We start from the raw sequence: 15,468 nt of genomic DNA on the forward strand, positions 1-15,468 counted from the left end.
TTACCTTACAAATTGTTTATTGTATGTAAATCAAATAAACCCAAGGTTGTACTGTATCAAATAATAATAATAATAAAAAAAAATATTTTCCAAATATATAAATACGTCTAGAAATTAGGCTTTCTTTTGAAGTGTTGTGTCCAGTTTGCCGAGTGAGACTCTTTGCAGACTCAGAGCTGCCAGAACAGAGAAAAGTCAGACGATGTTCTAAAAGTAAATAAATACAAGATGGCAATTTGGGGTCTAAGACTTCTCCAGGTGTCCCAGACAGTTTACAACCAAAGATCAGTCCAGTTTGAAAATGAGAAAGATCAAGGAAGTGGGTTTAGATCAGACTATAAGAAGTGCTTAAGAAACCCACTGGCCACTATAACACTGTCTTTTTAAAAACATCTCTGTCAAGGGCATAGTCAAGCTACAATACCAAGGTAAAACAATGCTTTGGAAATGGAGCAGATGATATCGTTAGCACAGATCCCAGCACGCAAGTGAACATACACAGCTGAATGTTCAACAGTTTTCACATGACATCTGGTGTCAGAGGGCACTTTGGGGAGCCATCACAAATAGACTAGAAAAACACCTCCACTGTTCTGCAGCCACTTCTGGAACATGGATTTATGAGTTTTACCAGAGACCACAAATTGAATCAAGGACAGAAGAGAGGCACACAATGCTCCTCCCTGCCTTAACAATCAGCAGGAAAATCATATGGTGAAAAAAAGAAGACTGAAGTCACTGGGGTCTTACTACTCAAGTGCTTTACACAGAGGAAAGGGGACTGGCTGGGATGGGTTATTCTACTCAATACTGGAACTTGAAGGGTGAAGTAGGCCATAGCTCAAGGCCAGGGCAAAGACCTTGGCAAGAGTCACTGGAGGAAGCACCTGCTTCCAGAAGCACCAAGAGGAAGAAAGATTGGGGACCTAAAACCTACTAGAAAAATGGAAAGACAAGAAAATGTACAGGAGGAAAATCGTGGGATAGAAATAGGCTCCTGAAAGAGGAGTTTGTGCAACTCGGAGGAAGGCTGGGAAGAAAAGCTCAGCTCAGATCCATTCTGCAGCATGTCATCTGGGCAGCGGGCCACAAGGAGGAGCAGTGCACCCACTGATCACACCATCACTGACAGCACCAGCCTGCAATAGGGTTTCCACCTTACGAAGAAGGCCTCCATGTACAGAATTTTCAGGATGGAGGAGTGGGCTCTGTTCAGTATCGTTTCCTCCGTCTTTTGTTCCCCTTTCCTTTCTGCTCCTTCTCTTTCCGTGCTCCAGCTGTGGTAAAGGTGATGCAGTGAGCATCCAAAAAGTCCAGCAGCTTTGCCTTGGCAATCTTAATGCCGTTCAGTTTCAGCTCTGCATGCAGCACAGCCAGCTCAATCGGCTCATAGAAGAGAATCCTGCGGTACAGGGCTGGGTTTGAACGGATGTAGCACCTCACTGCCTCCAGCTTTTCTTCTTCCCGAGCTGCTGCCTGAGATGCTGGAACCTCTTCTTCTTCTTCTTCTTCAGATGCAAATGCACAGGCCTCAAATTCTTTCGCAAAAGAACTGAAATCAAGATCAAATAGACCAGAAATCAAAGAAAGAACAAGTCATCAAGGACAGGACCAGAGCTCCCCAAGTACCTGGTGGCCAGCCCTTGAGACTACCTTCTGTAGGATCATAGACCAACACCAGCACCCACAATGTGAGCGAAGAAGAACACGGCATGTGTTCTGCAAGCTCCCCCATCCCGGCCATGCCAGCCCTGGTCCTGCTCAGCGTTCCTTGCTCCTGATCCACAGCACCTACTGCGGCCATACTGTGGCAGCCTGTGCTGAGTTGTGCTGTGCTCTCCTTTCCCTACTCTAGCTGCAGTCTCTCAGTCAGCGCTTTGAGTGCTCTTTGTGGTAACTTGCAGAGTCGTTCTGACCAGGCATGACAGACGTGGGCCTTTCCCGTGTGCAGTCTCAGCCACAAACACTTTCAACCTCTGAGAATAGCCCATTGGGAATTAAACTAAAAAACACAACATCTGTTTCTTTCATAGGACTGTGATGACCTTCAAATAACAAACCCAAGGAGGCAGCAAGGCCCCTTTCAGGCCACATCGACACTCACCTCTGCCGTGTTCCTAGCTCATCTCTGTCCTGCACCATTGTTTTGTTTAGCATTTTGTTTCCCTACCTCTGTGAACCAAAAGAGATGTCGCTGCCATCCCCTGAAGAAGTTGTAGACTTCTGAGATGTTGACAGCATCAGGTCTTCACCATCATCTGCCAGAGACCATCCCCCAGGAGATACAGCTGACCTGGTCTGCTCTTTGGCTCCTTCTGGGTGATGTGTCATTTCAGTTCCCTGCTTGGGGGCTGCACAGCCTTTTTCAGGGGGTCCAACAAGGTCACCACCAGCCCTTCCCACAGTGGGCACTGAAGAAGCCGTAGCAACCTGCTTCCTTTTGCTCGCAGCCCTCGAGGCTTTGGGACGCTTTCCACCTGTGGTCTGTGCTGCCTTTGACTGCCTACAGCGTTTGGCTGGGGACTTCTGTGGGGGAGGCTGGGAGGATGGGATTTCGTCTTCAAAGTCAGAGTCCACATCCCGGTGAGTATACTGGAATATCTCCTTCAGCTTCAACACCATCTGGCGCTTTGGGAGAGGACGAACTCCAAATCTGAAAGAGAAAGGTGGGAGCTTAGGCTAAGATAAATCACAGAATCACAGAATAATGCTGCAGCCTTCCACTGTCACAGCTTAGGAAGGTGCTCACACCAGGAATTCCAGGGGTTCACTGGAGGAGTGTGATATGACCTCAAAAAACAGTGACTGGAGTTTCACCAAGGCTTCCCTTTCAGTCCAGGAGCTTTCTTTCACACTACCTGTCAGCAAGTTTTTGCTCAACGAGATGTACTCAAGCGGGTAGTGCTAACCTTTTCAACTCCTTCTTCAGCTGTGGGGTCTCCATCATGGAGTAAGCTGGCATTGGTGTCACTGGAGTCCTGGGAGACTGGTTGCTCTCCTGACAGGCAGGTTCTGCAGCAGGATGAAATTACCACGATCAGACTTAGCACAGAAAGCACTTAAAATGGCTGATAGCTTCCCCCCACCTATATCTGGTGTTAGATATTCTAATAATGCATAATAATTAAGTAGTATGACTTTTCTGCAAGCTCTTTTACTTACTACTTACCTTCATATTGGACTGAACAGTCAATGCCTTTCTTTTTCTAGACTGGGACACTTGGTTTTAACTGACTTTAAAATGGAAAACAGCTTAAATCAAGACATAAGCCAGGTCTAGAACAAGCAATTCTTGCAAGGCAGTGAAAAAAGTATGTTTACTGAATTCTGTAAAGTAGTTCTGCTCTCAGGAAGGAAATGTCATGAGAGACTTGACGAAGAAGAAACTGAGCAAGTCGAACTTTGGGGATCCTGAGTTAGACCCGGATTTAATGATACCTATTTACTGACACTGTAAAGCACAGTCAGTCTCACAGGTCGTGTTCTAAGCACCTGTTAAACTACTCACTTAGTATGGCACAATATTTTAATTAGATACTATGAGATCAATTATTGGTCTTAGGTGGAAGGAACCATGCAAGTGCAACACAGGTAAAATACGAATCCTTTTAAGTTCTTGAGACCAAAGAGGTTATGTCAGCATTTCATGTACTGTCAGGCATTCAAGAAGGCTCAACTCCTGCAGATCCCAGTGCAAGCCAGTGGCAAAGACGGGAAGAGTGCTGTGGCTCTCAGCCTTACGTGTGCCCTGTGACCCTTCACTGCACCCTGCACTCAGGGTATCTGATGGGCACTCAGAGGGCTGTTACAAGGGCCAGAACCAGCAAACAGAAGGCAGCACATGTCAAAACAACCATGCATCAGCAGGGTTTGGCAGGAAAGCATGCTTGAAGCAAACCCACAGGCAGGGATAGGCACTCACCTCCAGCTGGCCTCAATACAAGGAAACCCCCTGCAGCCTGTGCTAGCTGCATCTTGTTGCTTACCAGATATCCTCACATAAGCACAAGCATCACTTTGTGAACGCATTAAAAGCAAAAGACTGTATAGAACACCCACTACTACAGGGAACAAATATCGACCAGCATGCAAGCTGAAGGTTCCTTTTTGTCTTGGTTAGTGTTTTTTTTTGTTTGTTCGTTTGTTTTATTCCAGGTACCTGGAGTTTCTGCAGCAAGTACTATCACTATCAAAGAACCAGCACAAATAAAACACAAGTAGGAATGCTCCAAGAATCTCTCATTTAGGTATGTTCTCCCCAACACCAGATGACTCTACCTTCTTTGTGCCTGGCCCTGGCAACTACTTCAGATTAGAAGGCCAAAAGCCCTTTCAACATATCAAGTGAACAACAGGTGGGATGACCACTTAAAATTAAAACAATTTAACATAGTTCAGTGAATCTGGTATCAATACAAGCTCTTACCAGGAGTCTTTACAAGATTTGCATCTGCTGCAGCTGACACCCTCTGCGACAAAGGAAGCATCTCTGGAAATTCCTCTTCCTCTTCTTCTCCATCCCAATCATCCCAGATTTTGGAGTTCAGGTAACTTGGTCTACTGCCCTCTGATGTACAGGCCTCAATAGGACTCTTTTCAAGACAGAAGAAAGTTGTTCTTCTGCCAGCAGGATTTCCTTGAAGAGGAGTACTGCCCTTAATTTCCTGTGCTTGGTCTGGGCTCTCCCACTGGTCATGTGAAGAGCCAGGTTCGGGACTGCTGGCAGCTCTGGTGTTGGCATGGCCAACCTGTTTGGAGCCCTGGCTGTTACCTCTGACTGGTGACAGATACTCGACAGGCCAGCACTCACCAACAGGAACTGGGGGTTCGTCACTAAGCAAGACACTACTGCTCAAAGAAGCTATACTTACTTCCTTCTCCCCCTCGCTGTCCTCTACCTCAACCACGCTGATGTTTGTTTTATCTTCCAATGACCGCTCATGGCCAGGAGGCACAGATTTGGACAAAACGGAGATATTAGCACATTTGCTTTTCATGTTGGTGTGGCCAGGGGAGAGGAGAATGGCATCCACTGCAGAAACTGGTGGGGATTTCTCAGAAGATGATTCTGCTTCTGGGCTGACGGAAGGATTCCTTTCACTGACTGAGTTCTCCAGAGGCAAATGCTTGTCTGACAATGCTGGTTCAGAAACATTTTCTAAATTCCTATCCATTTCATGGTTACTGAAAGAAGCTGCTAGGCTTCTTGTGCTGGCTTTAGGTCCTGTATTCTCTGAAGAGTTAATACTTGTGACATGAGTCTGTGTTGAGAAATTTCTGCTTTTGGTCAGAACTGGTGTGTCTGGCACTATCCAGGAGCTGTCTGTACCTGAAGAAACTTCATGGAGCCTTTTTTCAGGGCTCAGGTCTGGACTCTGCTTGCCCTCTGTACAACCATCTACTTGGCTGCTGAGAGGCAATTCAGTGGACATCTTTACACCATTACTTATATGCACCTTTTCTGTAATGACACATGAGACTTGTGTTGATTTCTGCTCTGTTTCAGTGACTGGTGAGTTATATTCAGGTTTTGGTATCTCAGGACCTTGTTCTACATTTGTACATTTCAGTTGCCCAGAGACTTCCATTTCCTTCAGAGCAGAGCCTGACTCTGGTGACTTCTTGTCTTCTTGTAACTCCATTTCATCATCAGAAGATAAAACAATAACATCACACTTCTCATTCCCCTGAGCTGCAGGATCTTGAGTTCTGATAACCGGTGATGACAGCACTGGGACATTCATATGCTTGTTTAAATCAGTGTGGGGAAGCTCTGCTGGAGGAATTGTGTTCTCGTTTCCTGATGCAGTAACCAGCTCATTAGCTTTCTGAAAGAGTATTTCATTAGATGGGAATGATTTTTTCTTTTTATTTTGCTCTAATGCTGACACATGTTCTCTGGCAAGCTTTCTGTCCGATTTTGGAGACACAGGTGAAGAGCCGACAGCAGGAAAAACGGGCACATAAGCTTTGAAAGGAGAGCCGTACAAAGAGTTTCTATGTGGAGAGAGGTCTTTTTGCGATTTGCTGTTCAGAAGAGAATCATTAATATCAACATGTTTTTCACAGAGAGTCTTTTCTGATTCTTCAATACCTTCTTTCATCAGGGAAGGCTCAGAGTAATCTCCCTGAGTTGCAGAAAATAAGTGTTCATAATTTTCATTTACATTAGTACCATTGTGGAAGCTAGAAAACTGTTTTTCACAGTGACTTTCCCCTTCTACATCACATGAGACCTGAGATGACTCGGAATCCTTCCCACCATCACATCTCCTAACGGTCTCTCCTTCATTAGTGGTGGCATCATGGGATGCTACATCCCACTTTTGAGGTTCACTGTGGTGAGGCACAAAAGGGATCTGTGCAACATTCATTCTTTTGCATCTATTTATATTCTGCATTTTCTCTTTTTGTGCAGACAAGTCACATTTAGATCTTTCCACATCATTGTCATCCCTCAGATCTTTGAAGCTGTTACTTATTGAAGCAGATTCAGACCTCTTTACTTCTTCCTCCTCCATCTGCTGGTTCATACCTAGGGCTGCCTCAGTGTCACTGGACGTGCTGCAGTCTGTTCCCTCACTCAATTCTGTTTCACGTTGAACTATCTTTCTCTGAGTCGCAGCAAACTCATAGATTTCCTCTAGCTCCTGTTCACCCACCCCATTGTCATCTTCTTTCTCACATTCAGGGTTCAGGACAGCTGCTTCTTCCTCATCTTCACCCACCCATACTGACTTCAATAGGTCTTGGAAGTTCTCAGCTCTGTCCTCACAGTCTTTGTCATCCCTCACAGAGATCAGATCATCTTCTGAATCCACTCCAGAAGACACCTGGCTCTCTCCAGTGTTATTTTCACACTCTGCTATCAGCTCCCTCACACCAAACCTGCAAGGATATAATAGTAATGTTAATACTTTCCTCTTCCAGTATTTCTCCACCATTTGGCTGCCTGATCACTTGTGCACCTTGGAAGAATCTGCATGAGGAGCTTCGTTTCCTAACATACACAAGCTCCAGTGTACTCCTAAAATTCGGAATTCTCTTTACCAGGTGTCACCCACATAAAAGCACCAGGTTCATTTTTCCTTCTTTTACGTATGAGATTCAATGGCTATACCACTACACTGAAACCCCTTTGCCAATAGCACTGGTGGAAGTCCCATGGCATGGCAGGGGCTGGATGCCTGTTACGTGCAAGCTTCATGGCTTTTTGGTGTGACAGGGCACCTCTCTACATACATATTGTCAAGACCCAACCATCCACATCTCAGTTGCTCCTATTTCGAACTCTTTACTTAACGTGTGTCTAGGTTCATGACCGAGAGCACAGCTGATAAAACACATTAGCAAAACACATCCAATACGTTCTGTAAGCGTTCTTTAGATTACACGTGTCAATAGTGCAATGATTTATGAATCACACATCTTGATGATGTGTGTAGACATGCTCATCATCATTGACAACATCATCTGTCAATGAAAAGGTCCAGACAAAACTCTTGGCAAAAGTGGGCTAGGCTTATACTGAAAATAGGAAATCTCACACAGATATAACCTGAAGAGAGTCATGGAAAAGATGGGGGTAGGATGCTGTTACGTTCAGGTTTCACTTAAGATGTAAGCAGAGGACTATGGAAGTTGTAAGCTACTAAAAAAACCAATGGAAGATCTCAGGTTGGGGTCATGGCTGAAAGCAGGGAAGGACCCAAAATACGTTCACAGTACAAACCTGGCAGCCAGAGCCCCGACCTGGGGCAACATCCCAGCAGGGATACCAGCATCAGCAGCATACAGGTATCGCAGGAACGCACAGGCTGCCTCTCCTGTCACGTCACTCAGCAGCACACGGCGCGTCTGCGCGTTCCCATCCTCCTCCACTAAGAACCCTTCCCTGTGAACCTGGGGTAAGAGGAAAGCAAACAAAGTCCATTTGCTGTTAACGGAACAGCAACATTAATGTTCTTATTCCTATCAGATTACTCCTTTCCTTCACCAAAGGCTTGACCTAGGACCAGGACCTGAGGCCTCTGAAGGAAGCTAAAATGACCAGTTACGTAGAGCTTCAGATGAACAGGCTATTTCCTTCCTGACCCTAGAGTTGTTAGCTTATACAAAATTTGACTACTTGTTTTAGTCACACATATAAGAGATGGTCTTAGAGTTCTCCAGTCAGTTTTGAAATGCAGTTACTGCCCAGAGCACAAATTGGGAGTTATCTACACCTTTCTTACGAGAGAGCTTCCTGTGATCTGTTTTAAATTTACCTTCATTTGATACACTGCCAAAATTCTAGTTCTCCTGGTGTCTCACAGGAAAAGAGACATCGTGTAAACACTACCTCACTGAACTGGACCGTTGTCTGTGTGGGTCCAACTTGATCTCAGGTTTTGCTGAAAATGCTTCTTCAGTTCAGTAAGGTGTCACTTCCTTTGTAGCCAAATCATGTAATGTGCTATCTGAAAATCTGTCCAGGGTCAGGGGACATCATGCAACAGAAAGCATGAGCTCCAAAGCCATCTCTGATTCATTTCTTTCTCATTGTTACTCAAAAGCTGCAACAAATAAGAGCACCTATACAGAAAATAAATGTGAAACATTGCTTTGCAGGTAGGGACTTACTGGAAAACAGCTCTCTGCAAGAATAAAAAACACAGCATGGGGGCCAATCTCACAACTGCAGTCATGCAAATGATTTCTGCCCATGAAAGCAGTTGCAGGGAATGGTGAAGCCAGATAGCGTTGCAGGGAAAAAGTAATAGAATCTGGCTAACACATGGTTTTTAAAATCCTGTGTGTTGTGGGCACAGGCATCTGTGCTAGTGGTTGAGAAGATCCCTTAATAAATTTCACATTAAGACCACTGTATGGCATATATGAGCCTGCTTTTTCCTTTCCCCAACTCTCATGGACCCCTTAGAAATGGCTTGAGGCACCTTGTATGGGAAATGCTGCCAACATACATGAGGATAAAACTAATTCCACCGTTTCCAAAAGGGCAGCTCTTACGAAAAGCTTCGTTTGTTAGGAAGCTGATTGCATGGACTGGTGGCAACTCTGTGAAAGAGCAGAATTCAAATCCTAGGTTCACTGCCTTTCACCATGCCGACAGGAGGCTGCAAAGGAGCAGGCTGGGAACTATACAACCCAAAATGTTTCTGGGAATATGGGAACTATTCACTACTCTTGCAGAACACGCAGTTCAGTGCAGCTTCCTCCAAACCAACTGTGAGAGTGGCAAAACCTCTATGCAGGCAATTTTCAAGTACTGCCCAGAATTCCTCTACTCTGTATTCAAGCTTCACAGCCTAGGTGGAAGGCAGGACACACCAAGATAGACAAGGCAAACTGCACTTGTACAGGTACAAAAATTCAAGGTCAAAGAGCACGTAGGAAGTTTTTTCCATTGCTCAAAGGCAGAATGCAAAGAAGGATCCTTGCCTCCCCATCGTCTCCCCACATAAAGTACTACATTTTCCACCACTTTGTCAGGATTCTGGCTTCCTGAGACAAAAAAAAACAAAACACTACATGTCCAGAGGCACTTGTCATTAGGCCCAGCAGCACCCTGTGCTGATCCTGCAGCAGCACTGATTGTAGGTGTGAGCAGTCTGGGCCTTACTGAATCAGAAAAGAAAAGTGTATCAACAGTACTTACAACCTGAACGGCCTGTGGACACCGTGCGTACAACACAAACATGTGGGCATAAATGACTTCCCCAGAGTCCACCTGGAACTGCACGTCACTGAAGTGGGGGTTGTTGACCATTGCACTGAAATCTTCAGCCAGCAACCTGAGGGAGGACTAGAACACGGAAGGAACACAAAGACAAAAGTTATATTACAGCTGTCAGACATTTTCCTAACAAATAAGGAGGGAAAAACCCAGTTGGTCAGTATTGCTTTATTGTGGGCCCCAGTCTGGATGCACTGCCATTGCCTTCTGCAGATGATCAGCAGCCGTATCAACTCAAGGTCTTCCATAAGACAAATATGCAGACAAGTCTGTCAGACATCTCTGGGGTTGCTTTCCTCCTCCTCCTTTCTACCTTTTCACAAACTTGCAATTGTGAAGAACAGGCAGCCATGCTGTATTCTACTCTACTTGCGTTACAGCACATTATCACCATCAGATCTTTGCCACACCATTTCCTGATGTGGTCTAGCCACTGCCTACAGTTGGCCTCTTGATCTGCTGCCTTCCACCACATTTTTAGGAAGCTGTAGTTTCCACTTCGATTGACTTGAACTCAATCCACTGTAATTATAGTAAGAGGAAAGAGGATGACTCAGGGGTGGGGTAACGAGCCTTTCTTTTCTTGTTCACTGGCTGGCAGTGACAGCTGAGAGCAGCTCTGCAGCAAGGGGCCCACATAGAAGAAAACTAATGTAGGTGTCTAGTTCAAAGGAACTTCTGTGCTTGTTATGGAAACTCTTTTTGAAAATTTGACTCAAAACAAACAAACAACAACAACAAGAAAACAAACAATTTCTATTACAGTTCTAGAAGCCCTTGCTGGAATTTTGGGGAGGGCTTGTTGCCTGAGCTACCTGTGACTGGTTAATGGTGATAGTACAGTGAGGCCTGGGGTATGCTGCCAAAGACAGCAGCGATATACATTGTTTCTGCTCTGGAGCTGCTCCCAGTAAAACCCAATCCAGGCAATCCTCTAAAGACTCAGATCCCTCTAGGCAAGTGTTGTGCCTCTGGAGGTGGCCAGCGTGAAATACTGTCACCTCATGTTGAGAGGCTGTCTGACTGTAAGTGAAAAACAGTTTATACATAATACAATAGTCACCGACCTTGTGCTTTTTGAACCTACTGCAGAGCTGACGAAATGCAAGTTTTATTCTAGCAAACATCTGCATGAGATGCAGTTCCATCTGGACAGCACAGCTCTTTATTTTATTAGCAGGTTTCCACATTAGCTCAGTGGACTGTGGAAGCCCAACCTTTCTACTTGCTCCAGCATGTGTTTGCAGGCAGCCAATACTAATTAGCACTGAAACAGCAGCACACACCAGAACACGTCTTCCAGGTCTTCCTAGGTGGGCTAGGGAAGACTGCGTGTCATGGCAGTGGTGTGGACTGATCTCCAAGGGGAAGACAGGAAGCTCAGTCTGGAAACTAATCCGATGTTTCTTGTTTTCTTATTCTTGGCAGGTAGATACCTGCAAGACAGTACCTCAGGAAGCCAGCAAACACAGACTCCTGATGCTGAGCTCCAGGCAACAAGCCCAGAACAGCTTTCCTGCTGATGCTAAAATTACAAGTCAAGAATGGGGAAATTAAATAAGACTAGAAAATTCCTGGCTGCACCATTCTCTGTGCAAAGGGAACGGATTGGTCCAAAGACAGTTCCAAGTGGGTAGGTGCTCCTGTCAGAGAGCACACCAAGACGCTCCCTCCTACCGAGGAGGCCAGCTAGACTGGACTCCACAGATGTGACAAGGCTCTTAAGCATGGGTGGTGGAGGTGTGCAGTGATGCAGTGAATGAATTTGCTCTACATGGTTACCACTGCCGTGTTCATATAAAGCACAAATCTCTTCAGCAAGACTTCGTTTGCTCAGCAATCATGAATCATAGAATCAAACCAGATGTGAACAAATGGTCATTCCGTTATCGCTGGTAGCAACTGAGTTCCAACAACAGTATCAGAACAGTCTCTGTATCGCTAAAGGCCTTTGTTTTAATGTACATAGAAGTTTATAAAACAAGATACGCTTTCTACTAAGGATATTTTTAATACCTCTAAAGAATATCTACAGCTTCTGTAACAAGTAGCTGGGATGCCCATGTTTAGTACTGATTCGCACCTCAAAGATTTGTCTTCTTTCAGAAGTCTCTTAATTCTATATGCACAACGTGAAATTGCCTTCTCAAGGCATCAAAATTTACCTTGCACCAAATTCTACTGCCTTTCATGGCATGATTATTTATTATCAAACCAAAGACAGTAAGCTTCACCCAGATAAAGTGGATGACCCCCTAATAGGATGAGTTAGGAGGTTTTTTTATATGCACTTTAATTGAAGAAAACTGATTATACATCCGTGGGAGAAAGGAGAGGTGCATCCAGGGTAAGATGTGATTTACGTAACACTACTGGCTTGATAAAAATCATCTGTGACCTTCTAGCCTATGGTCTTCACCTAGTCACCAGAGAGCACACTGACTGTTAATTAGTTCCTTTGATATGTGTTCCCACAATTGAGAATTTTATGTTCTAAATCCTTTTGTTGCTAATGCGATCTTCTAAGAAGCGCTCACCTTCCATGGACCTCAGAGCATTCCACCTCATCTGCCAGGCTTTTCTGTCTAAAACTTTAGTGCAAGTCAGTCAGTCCTTGCAAGGATTCTCTCTTCCATTGCTTGGCATGGTGTGGGGAGAAAGATGACAGAAGAGGAGCAGCTCCATGCAGAACCACCCAAAGTAGCTGGGTATGCAAGCCTGGATGAAGCACCAGGCAACTCTGTCTCTCCTGGACTCTAGGTAACACTCTCTGAGGTTGCCTGGGAATTAAAGCAGAGTGCCACCTACTGCAGCGCAGCTACAGCCCTGGTCCCTATCCCAAATATTCTTTGTGCTATAATAATTGTATATAACTGTTTAACTTGATTCTCTTTACATAAATGATGCACAGTTTGGCTTTATGTTACCTGCAATTTTAAATCATCTGTCTCATCAGGTGGGACAAGTACTGAAAAATTCACAGGCCTACTTGCAGACATCAAATAAATACCATGTCTGTTGATCTCACTTGTGTCCATGATGATTCCTGAGTGATTGTGAATCTTAAGCACCTCTGTTTCCACAGAAAGGAACGCAAAATATTCCATTCTTCTATGAATTGCACAAATGTGACAGCTTCTTTTTTACAGTAGTAAGCAAATACAAAAAAAGCACACAAAAAAAGATTGTCCTTACTCTCTTACAGCTGCTTGTCAGGAATCTCTTCTCTTTGAGTGCTGGGACAAAACCAGTATGTGGAGAGTCACTGGAAGTCAGTTCTTTTCCTCAAAGAAGAAAAAGCACATCGCAGATCATGTACAACTTCCTCATCAGACAGAGTGATGTACGAACTGCTAACAGGATCCCTGCCACAATGGCTCCCTGAGACAAATGCTATAGTCAGCCTGACTGGGTTGAAAGCTCAGCCTCTCTCCCTCTTGGCTTTTTCGGAGGGGTGTGGCTCTGGGCTGGGACAGGCTGTGGGTCCTTGAGTACCATTCAGCCATGAGCAGCACCAATCTGCAGCAGATCTGTGTGTGCCATTAACACCCAGATCAAGAACTGCTGACTGCAGCATGCTTCTCCACATCTCAGTTTCCCTCCAGTGAGAAAAAAAACTAGGGCACAGGATGGGGCACACCATGGCCTCTTTCTATCAGCCAGGCAGAACGCATCTTGGATCTGCATTTCAACTTAGAGTAAACGCTCATGGGCCCCGGTGCTCAAAGGCAGCCAGTGAAATCAGTTTTGCACAGCCCGAGCCCTGTGGAAGTCTATACAGTGCACAGAACACGATGTGGAGCGACAGAAGGAATTCAGGTCTTCAGAAATGGATTCACTTGCATTAGTGTCTGCATGGTGGCTTTTCTGCCCCTGGGCTGCTTTATACACACAATATACATTTATGTGTAGAAATGATTTCCCTCCCCCAGGAAGTTATATCTTCAGCGAAAACCCATGAGTAGTTTTATAGGACCAGCAATCATTTGCTGCAGCTTAGTAGGGGAAGAGGAATATTATACCCAAGTGAAAACACAGACAGACAGGTGATCTTATCAACCATGTTCTGTTTCACAAGCGACCAGAAGACACAGTACTTTCTGCGAAATGGCTAGGCCATTTTAAGGGATATCATTGACCTTAAAATGTGTAGTTGTGCACCACACGCAGCTATGACTGGAGAGGTTAGAGTAGCCCAGGGAGGAATTCTAGTTTTGTTTTTTTTTTTTTAGCCTCTGTATAGGTACAGATAAACTTCAGGTTTATGTACCAATGTACCAACATACAATCATCCCTCTTGCACTTCTCTTTCACCCAATAGTCTCAAGACGCAAAAAGACAGTGCACATAACAGAGCGTCCAAATAGCTGGTATGAACATTTTGGCCCAGTCATTAGACATGTCTGGGCTCCATCCTGGCAAAAAAACCCAAACTTTTAATAACTTTAGGAGAATTTAAAAATAAAATTTATTATCTGCTATCTGGGAGTTCTCTTTGATGCTGGGATATATTAATCACTTCAGAAATGTCAGTTTCACTGTAACTAAAGTTTACGGCAGAAAAATGTCCTGTCCCCCCCAGTATCACCTCCTGGATCAACTTCAGCATCCTGGGGGTAATGTCATGGCTCTCCTAACTTAGTACAGCATAAATCTGGCTCTGTGTAGCTGAAGGGACTTAGGGACAGGGCTCACAAAGCTGCCAGAATTTACCTGATTGCTCTGCTGCTTGAATGTGGTCAACATCAAGGTTCCGCTGAGTAAGGGTAAGTCCTTCCTTGGCCAGCTCAACTAGGTTCTGCAGGTTCTGAACGTCCTTCTGGCTGTGAGATAAAAACTGCCCATCTTCTTCAGGGCCTGACTTGAATTCATCAGAAGTTTGGTCTCTGACCTTTATGCAAGTGGGATCATGAGAACTGAGGTCAGGCTGAATTTGCTGAGATAGTTCTGGTTGATCGGATCCTACTGATAGCAGAACGTTGTCTGGCTTATGATTCTGATCAAAAAGGGGGGAAAAAGATACCAATAAATTAGGTCTTGTTGTATGTATTTGCAGAGCTCAGAATACTGTCTCTAGTTCATACTTTCAAAACATCTAGTAAAGGATTGCAGAATGTTCCCTGGGCTTCTGAGGCAAAAGCTCTCTGTAGTTTTATGAAGGACTCTCCAAAGAAAAGACAGCTCTAAAGAGAAAAAGAAAAAAGGAAACTACAATAGAAAATGCAGAAAAGGTGGTTTCACCAGGAGCATGCCTGTGCAGGCAACTGGCAAGTAGGGAGAGAGGATAGTGGAACTGTTCCCACTCCAATATCTAAATATTTCATTAAAGCTGGGGCACCTGGCAACAGCTGCAGCTGAAGCTGTCCAGGTGCTTCTGTTCAGAGATCTAAAACATTTTTGCAGTCACGTGTAACAAAAATCAACCTTTCACCTGTGAGCTGATGTTTTCCAGATTTGTTCTATTTCCCAATAAAAACAGTTTTGTTTGTTTATTTCTAAGTAGAAATAGAATTTTAGAAATAGAGATGTAGCCATTTCTTGGAATGGAAGGAATCAGATGGGAAAACACATTGTTGCCAGAACTTTAAAGGCCTTCTCACTTTTTATTTTTAAACTTTTCTGGCAGCTTTTTCTTTGACCAAAAGGTCAAAGATCTTCATAGAATGGAGCCTCTCTGCTACAGCCCTAGTTGGGGATAAGCCAATGAAAAGCTCTGGGATTTGACTACGGAA

The 15,468-nt window shown here is 44.6% G+C and overlaps 1 protein-coding gene across 9 annotated transcripts in view; it reads right to left on the reverse strand.

The window, feature by feature from the left end:
* SLX4 (SLX4 structure-specific endonuclease subunit) overlaps positions 1 to 15,468 on the reverse strand; it is a 32,270-nt gene continuing 16,802 nt past the window's right edge. For 8 of the 9 annotated variants that reach the window (XM_083800865.1, XM_083800866.1, XM_083800863.1 and 5 more), the window contains 8 exons: positions 14,450 to 14,732; positions 12,932 to 13,020; positions 9,659 to 9,805; positions 7,733 to 7,902; positions 4,427 to 6,888; positions 2,910 to 3,012; positions 2,171 to 2,653; positions 1 to 1,552 (listed from right to left, as the gene is read on the reverse strand). In XM_083800865.1, coding sequence (XP_083656991.1) covers positions 1,213 to 1,552; positions 2,171 to 2,653; positions 2,910 to 3,012; positions 4,427 to 6,888; positions 7,733 to 7,902; positions 9,659 to 9,805; positions 12,932 to 13,020; positions 14,450 to 14,732 — 4,077 coding nt within the window. In that variant the 3' untranslated portion in view covers positions 1 to 1,212. The remainder of the gene's footprint in view (positions 1,553 to 2,170; positions 2,654 to 2,909; positions 3,013 to 4,426; positions 6,889 to 7,732; positions 7,903 to 9,658; positions 9,806 to 12,931; positions 13,021 to 14,449; positions 14,733 to 15,468) is intronic. The other variant, XM_083800867.1, reaches the window with a different exon arrangement.

Source organism: Anser anser (assembly GCF_964211835.1).
Source record: "Anser anser genome assembly, chromosome: 15".
Taxonomy (NCBI): Eukaryota; Metazoa; Chordata; class Aves; order Anseriformes; family Anatidae; genus Anser; species Anser anser.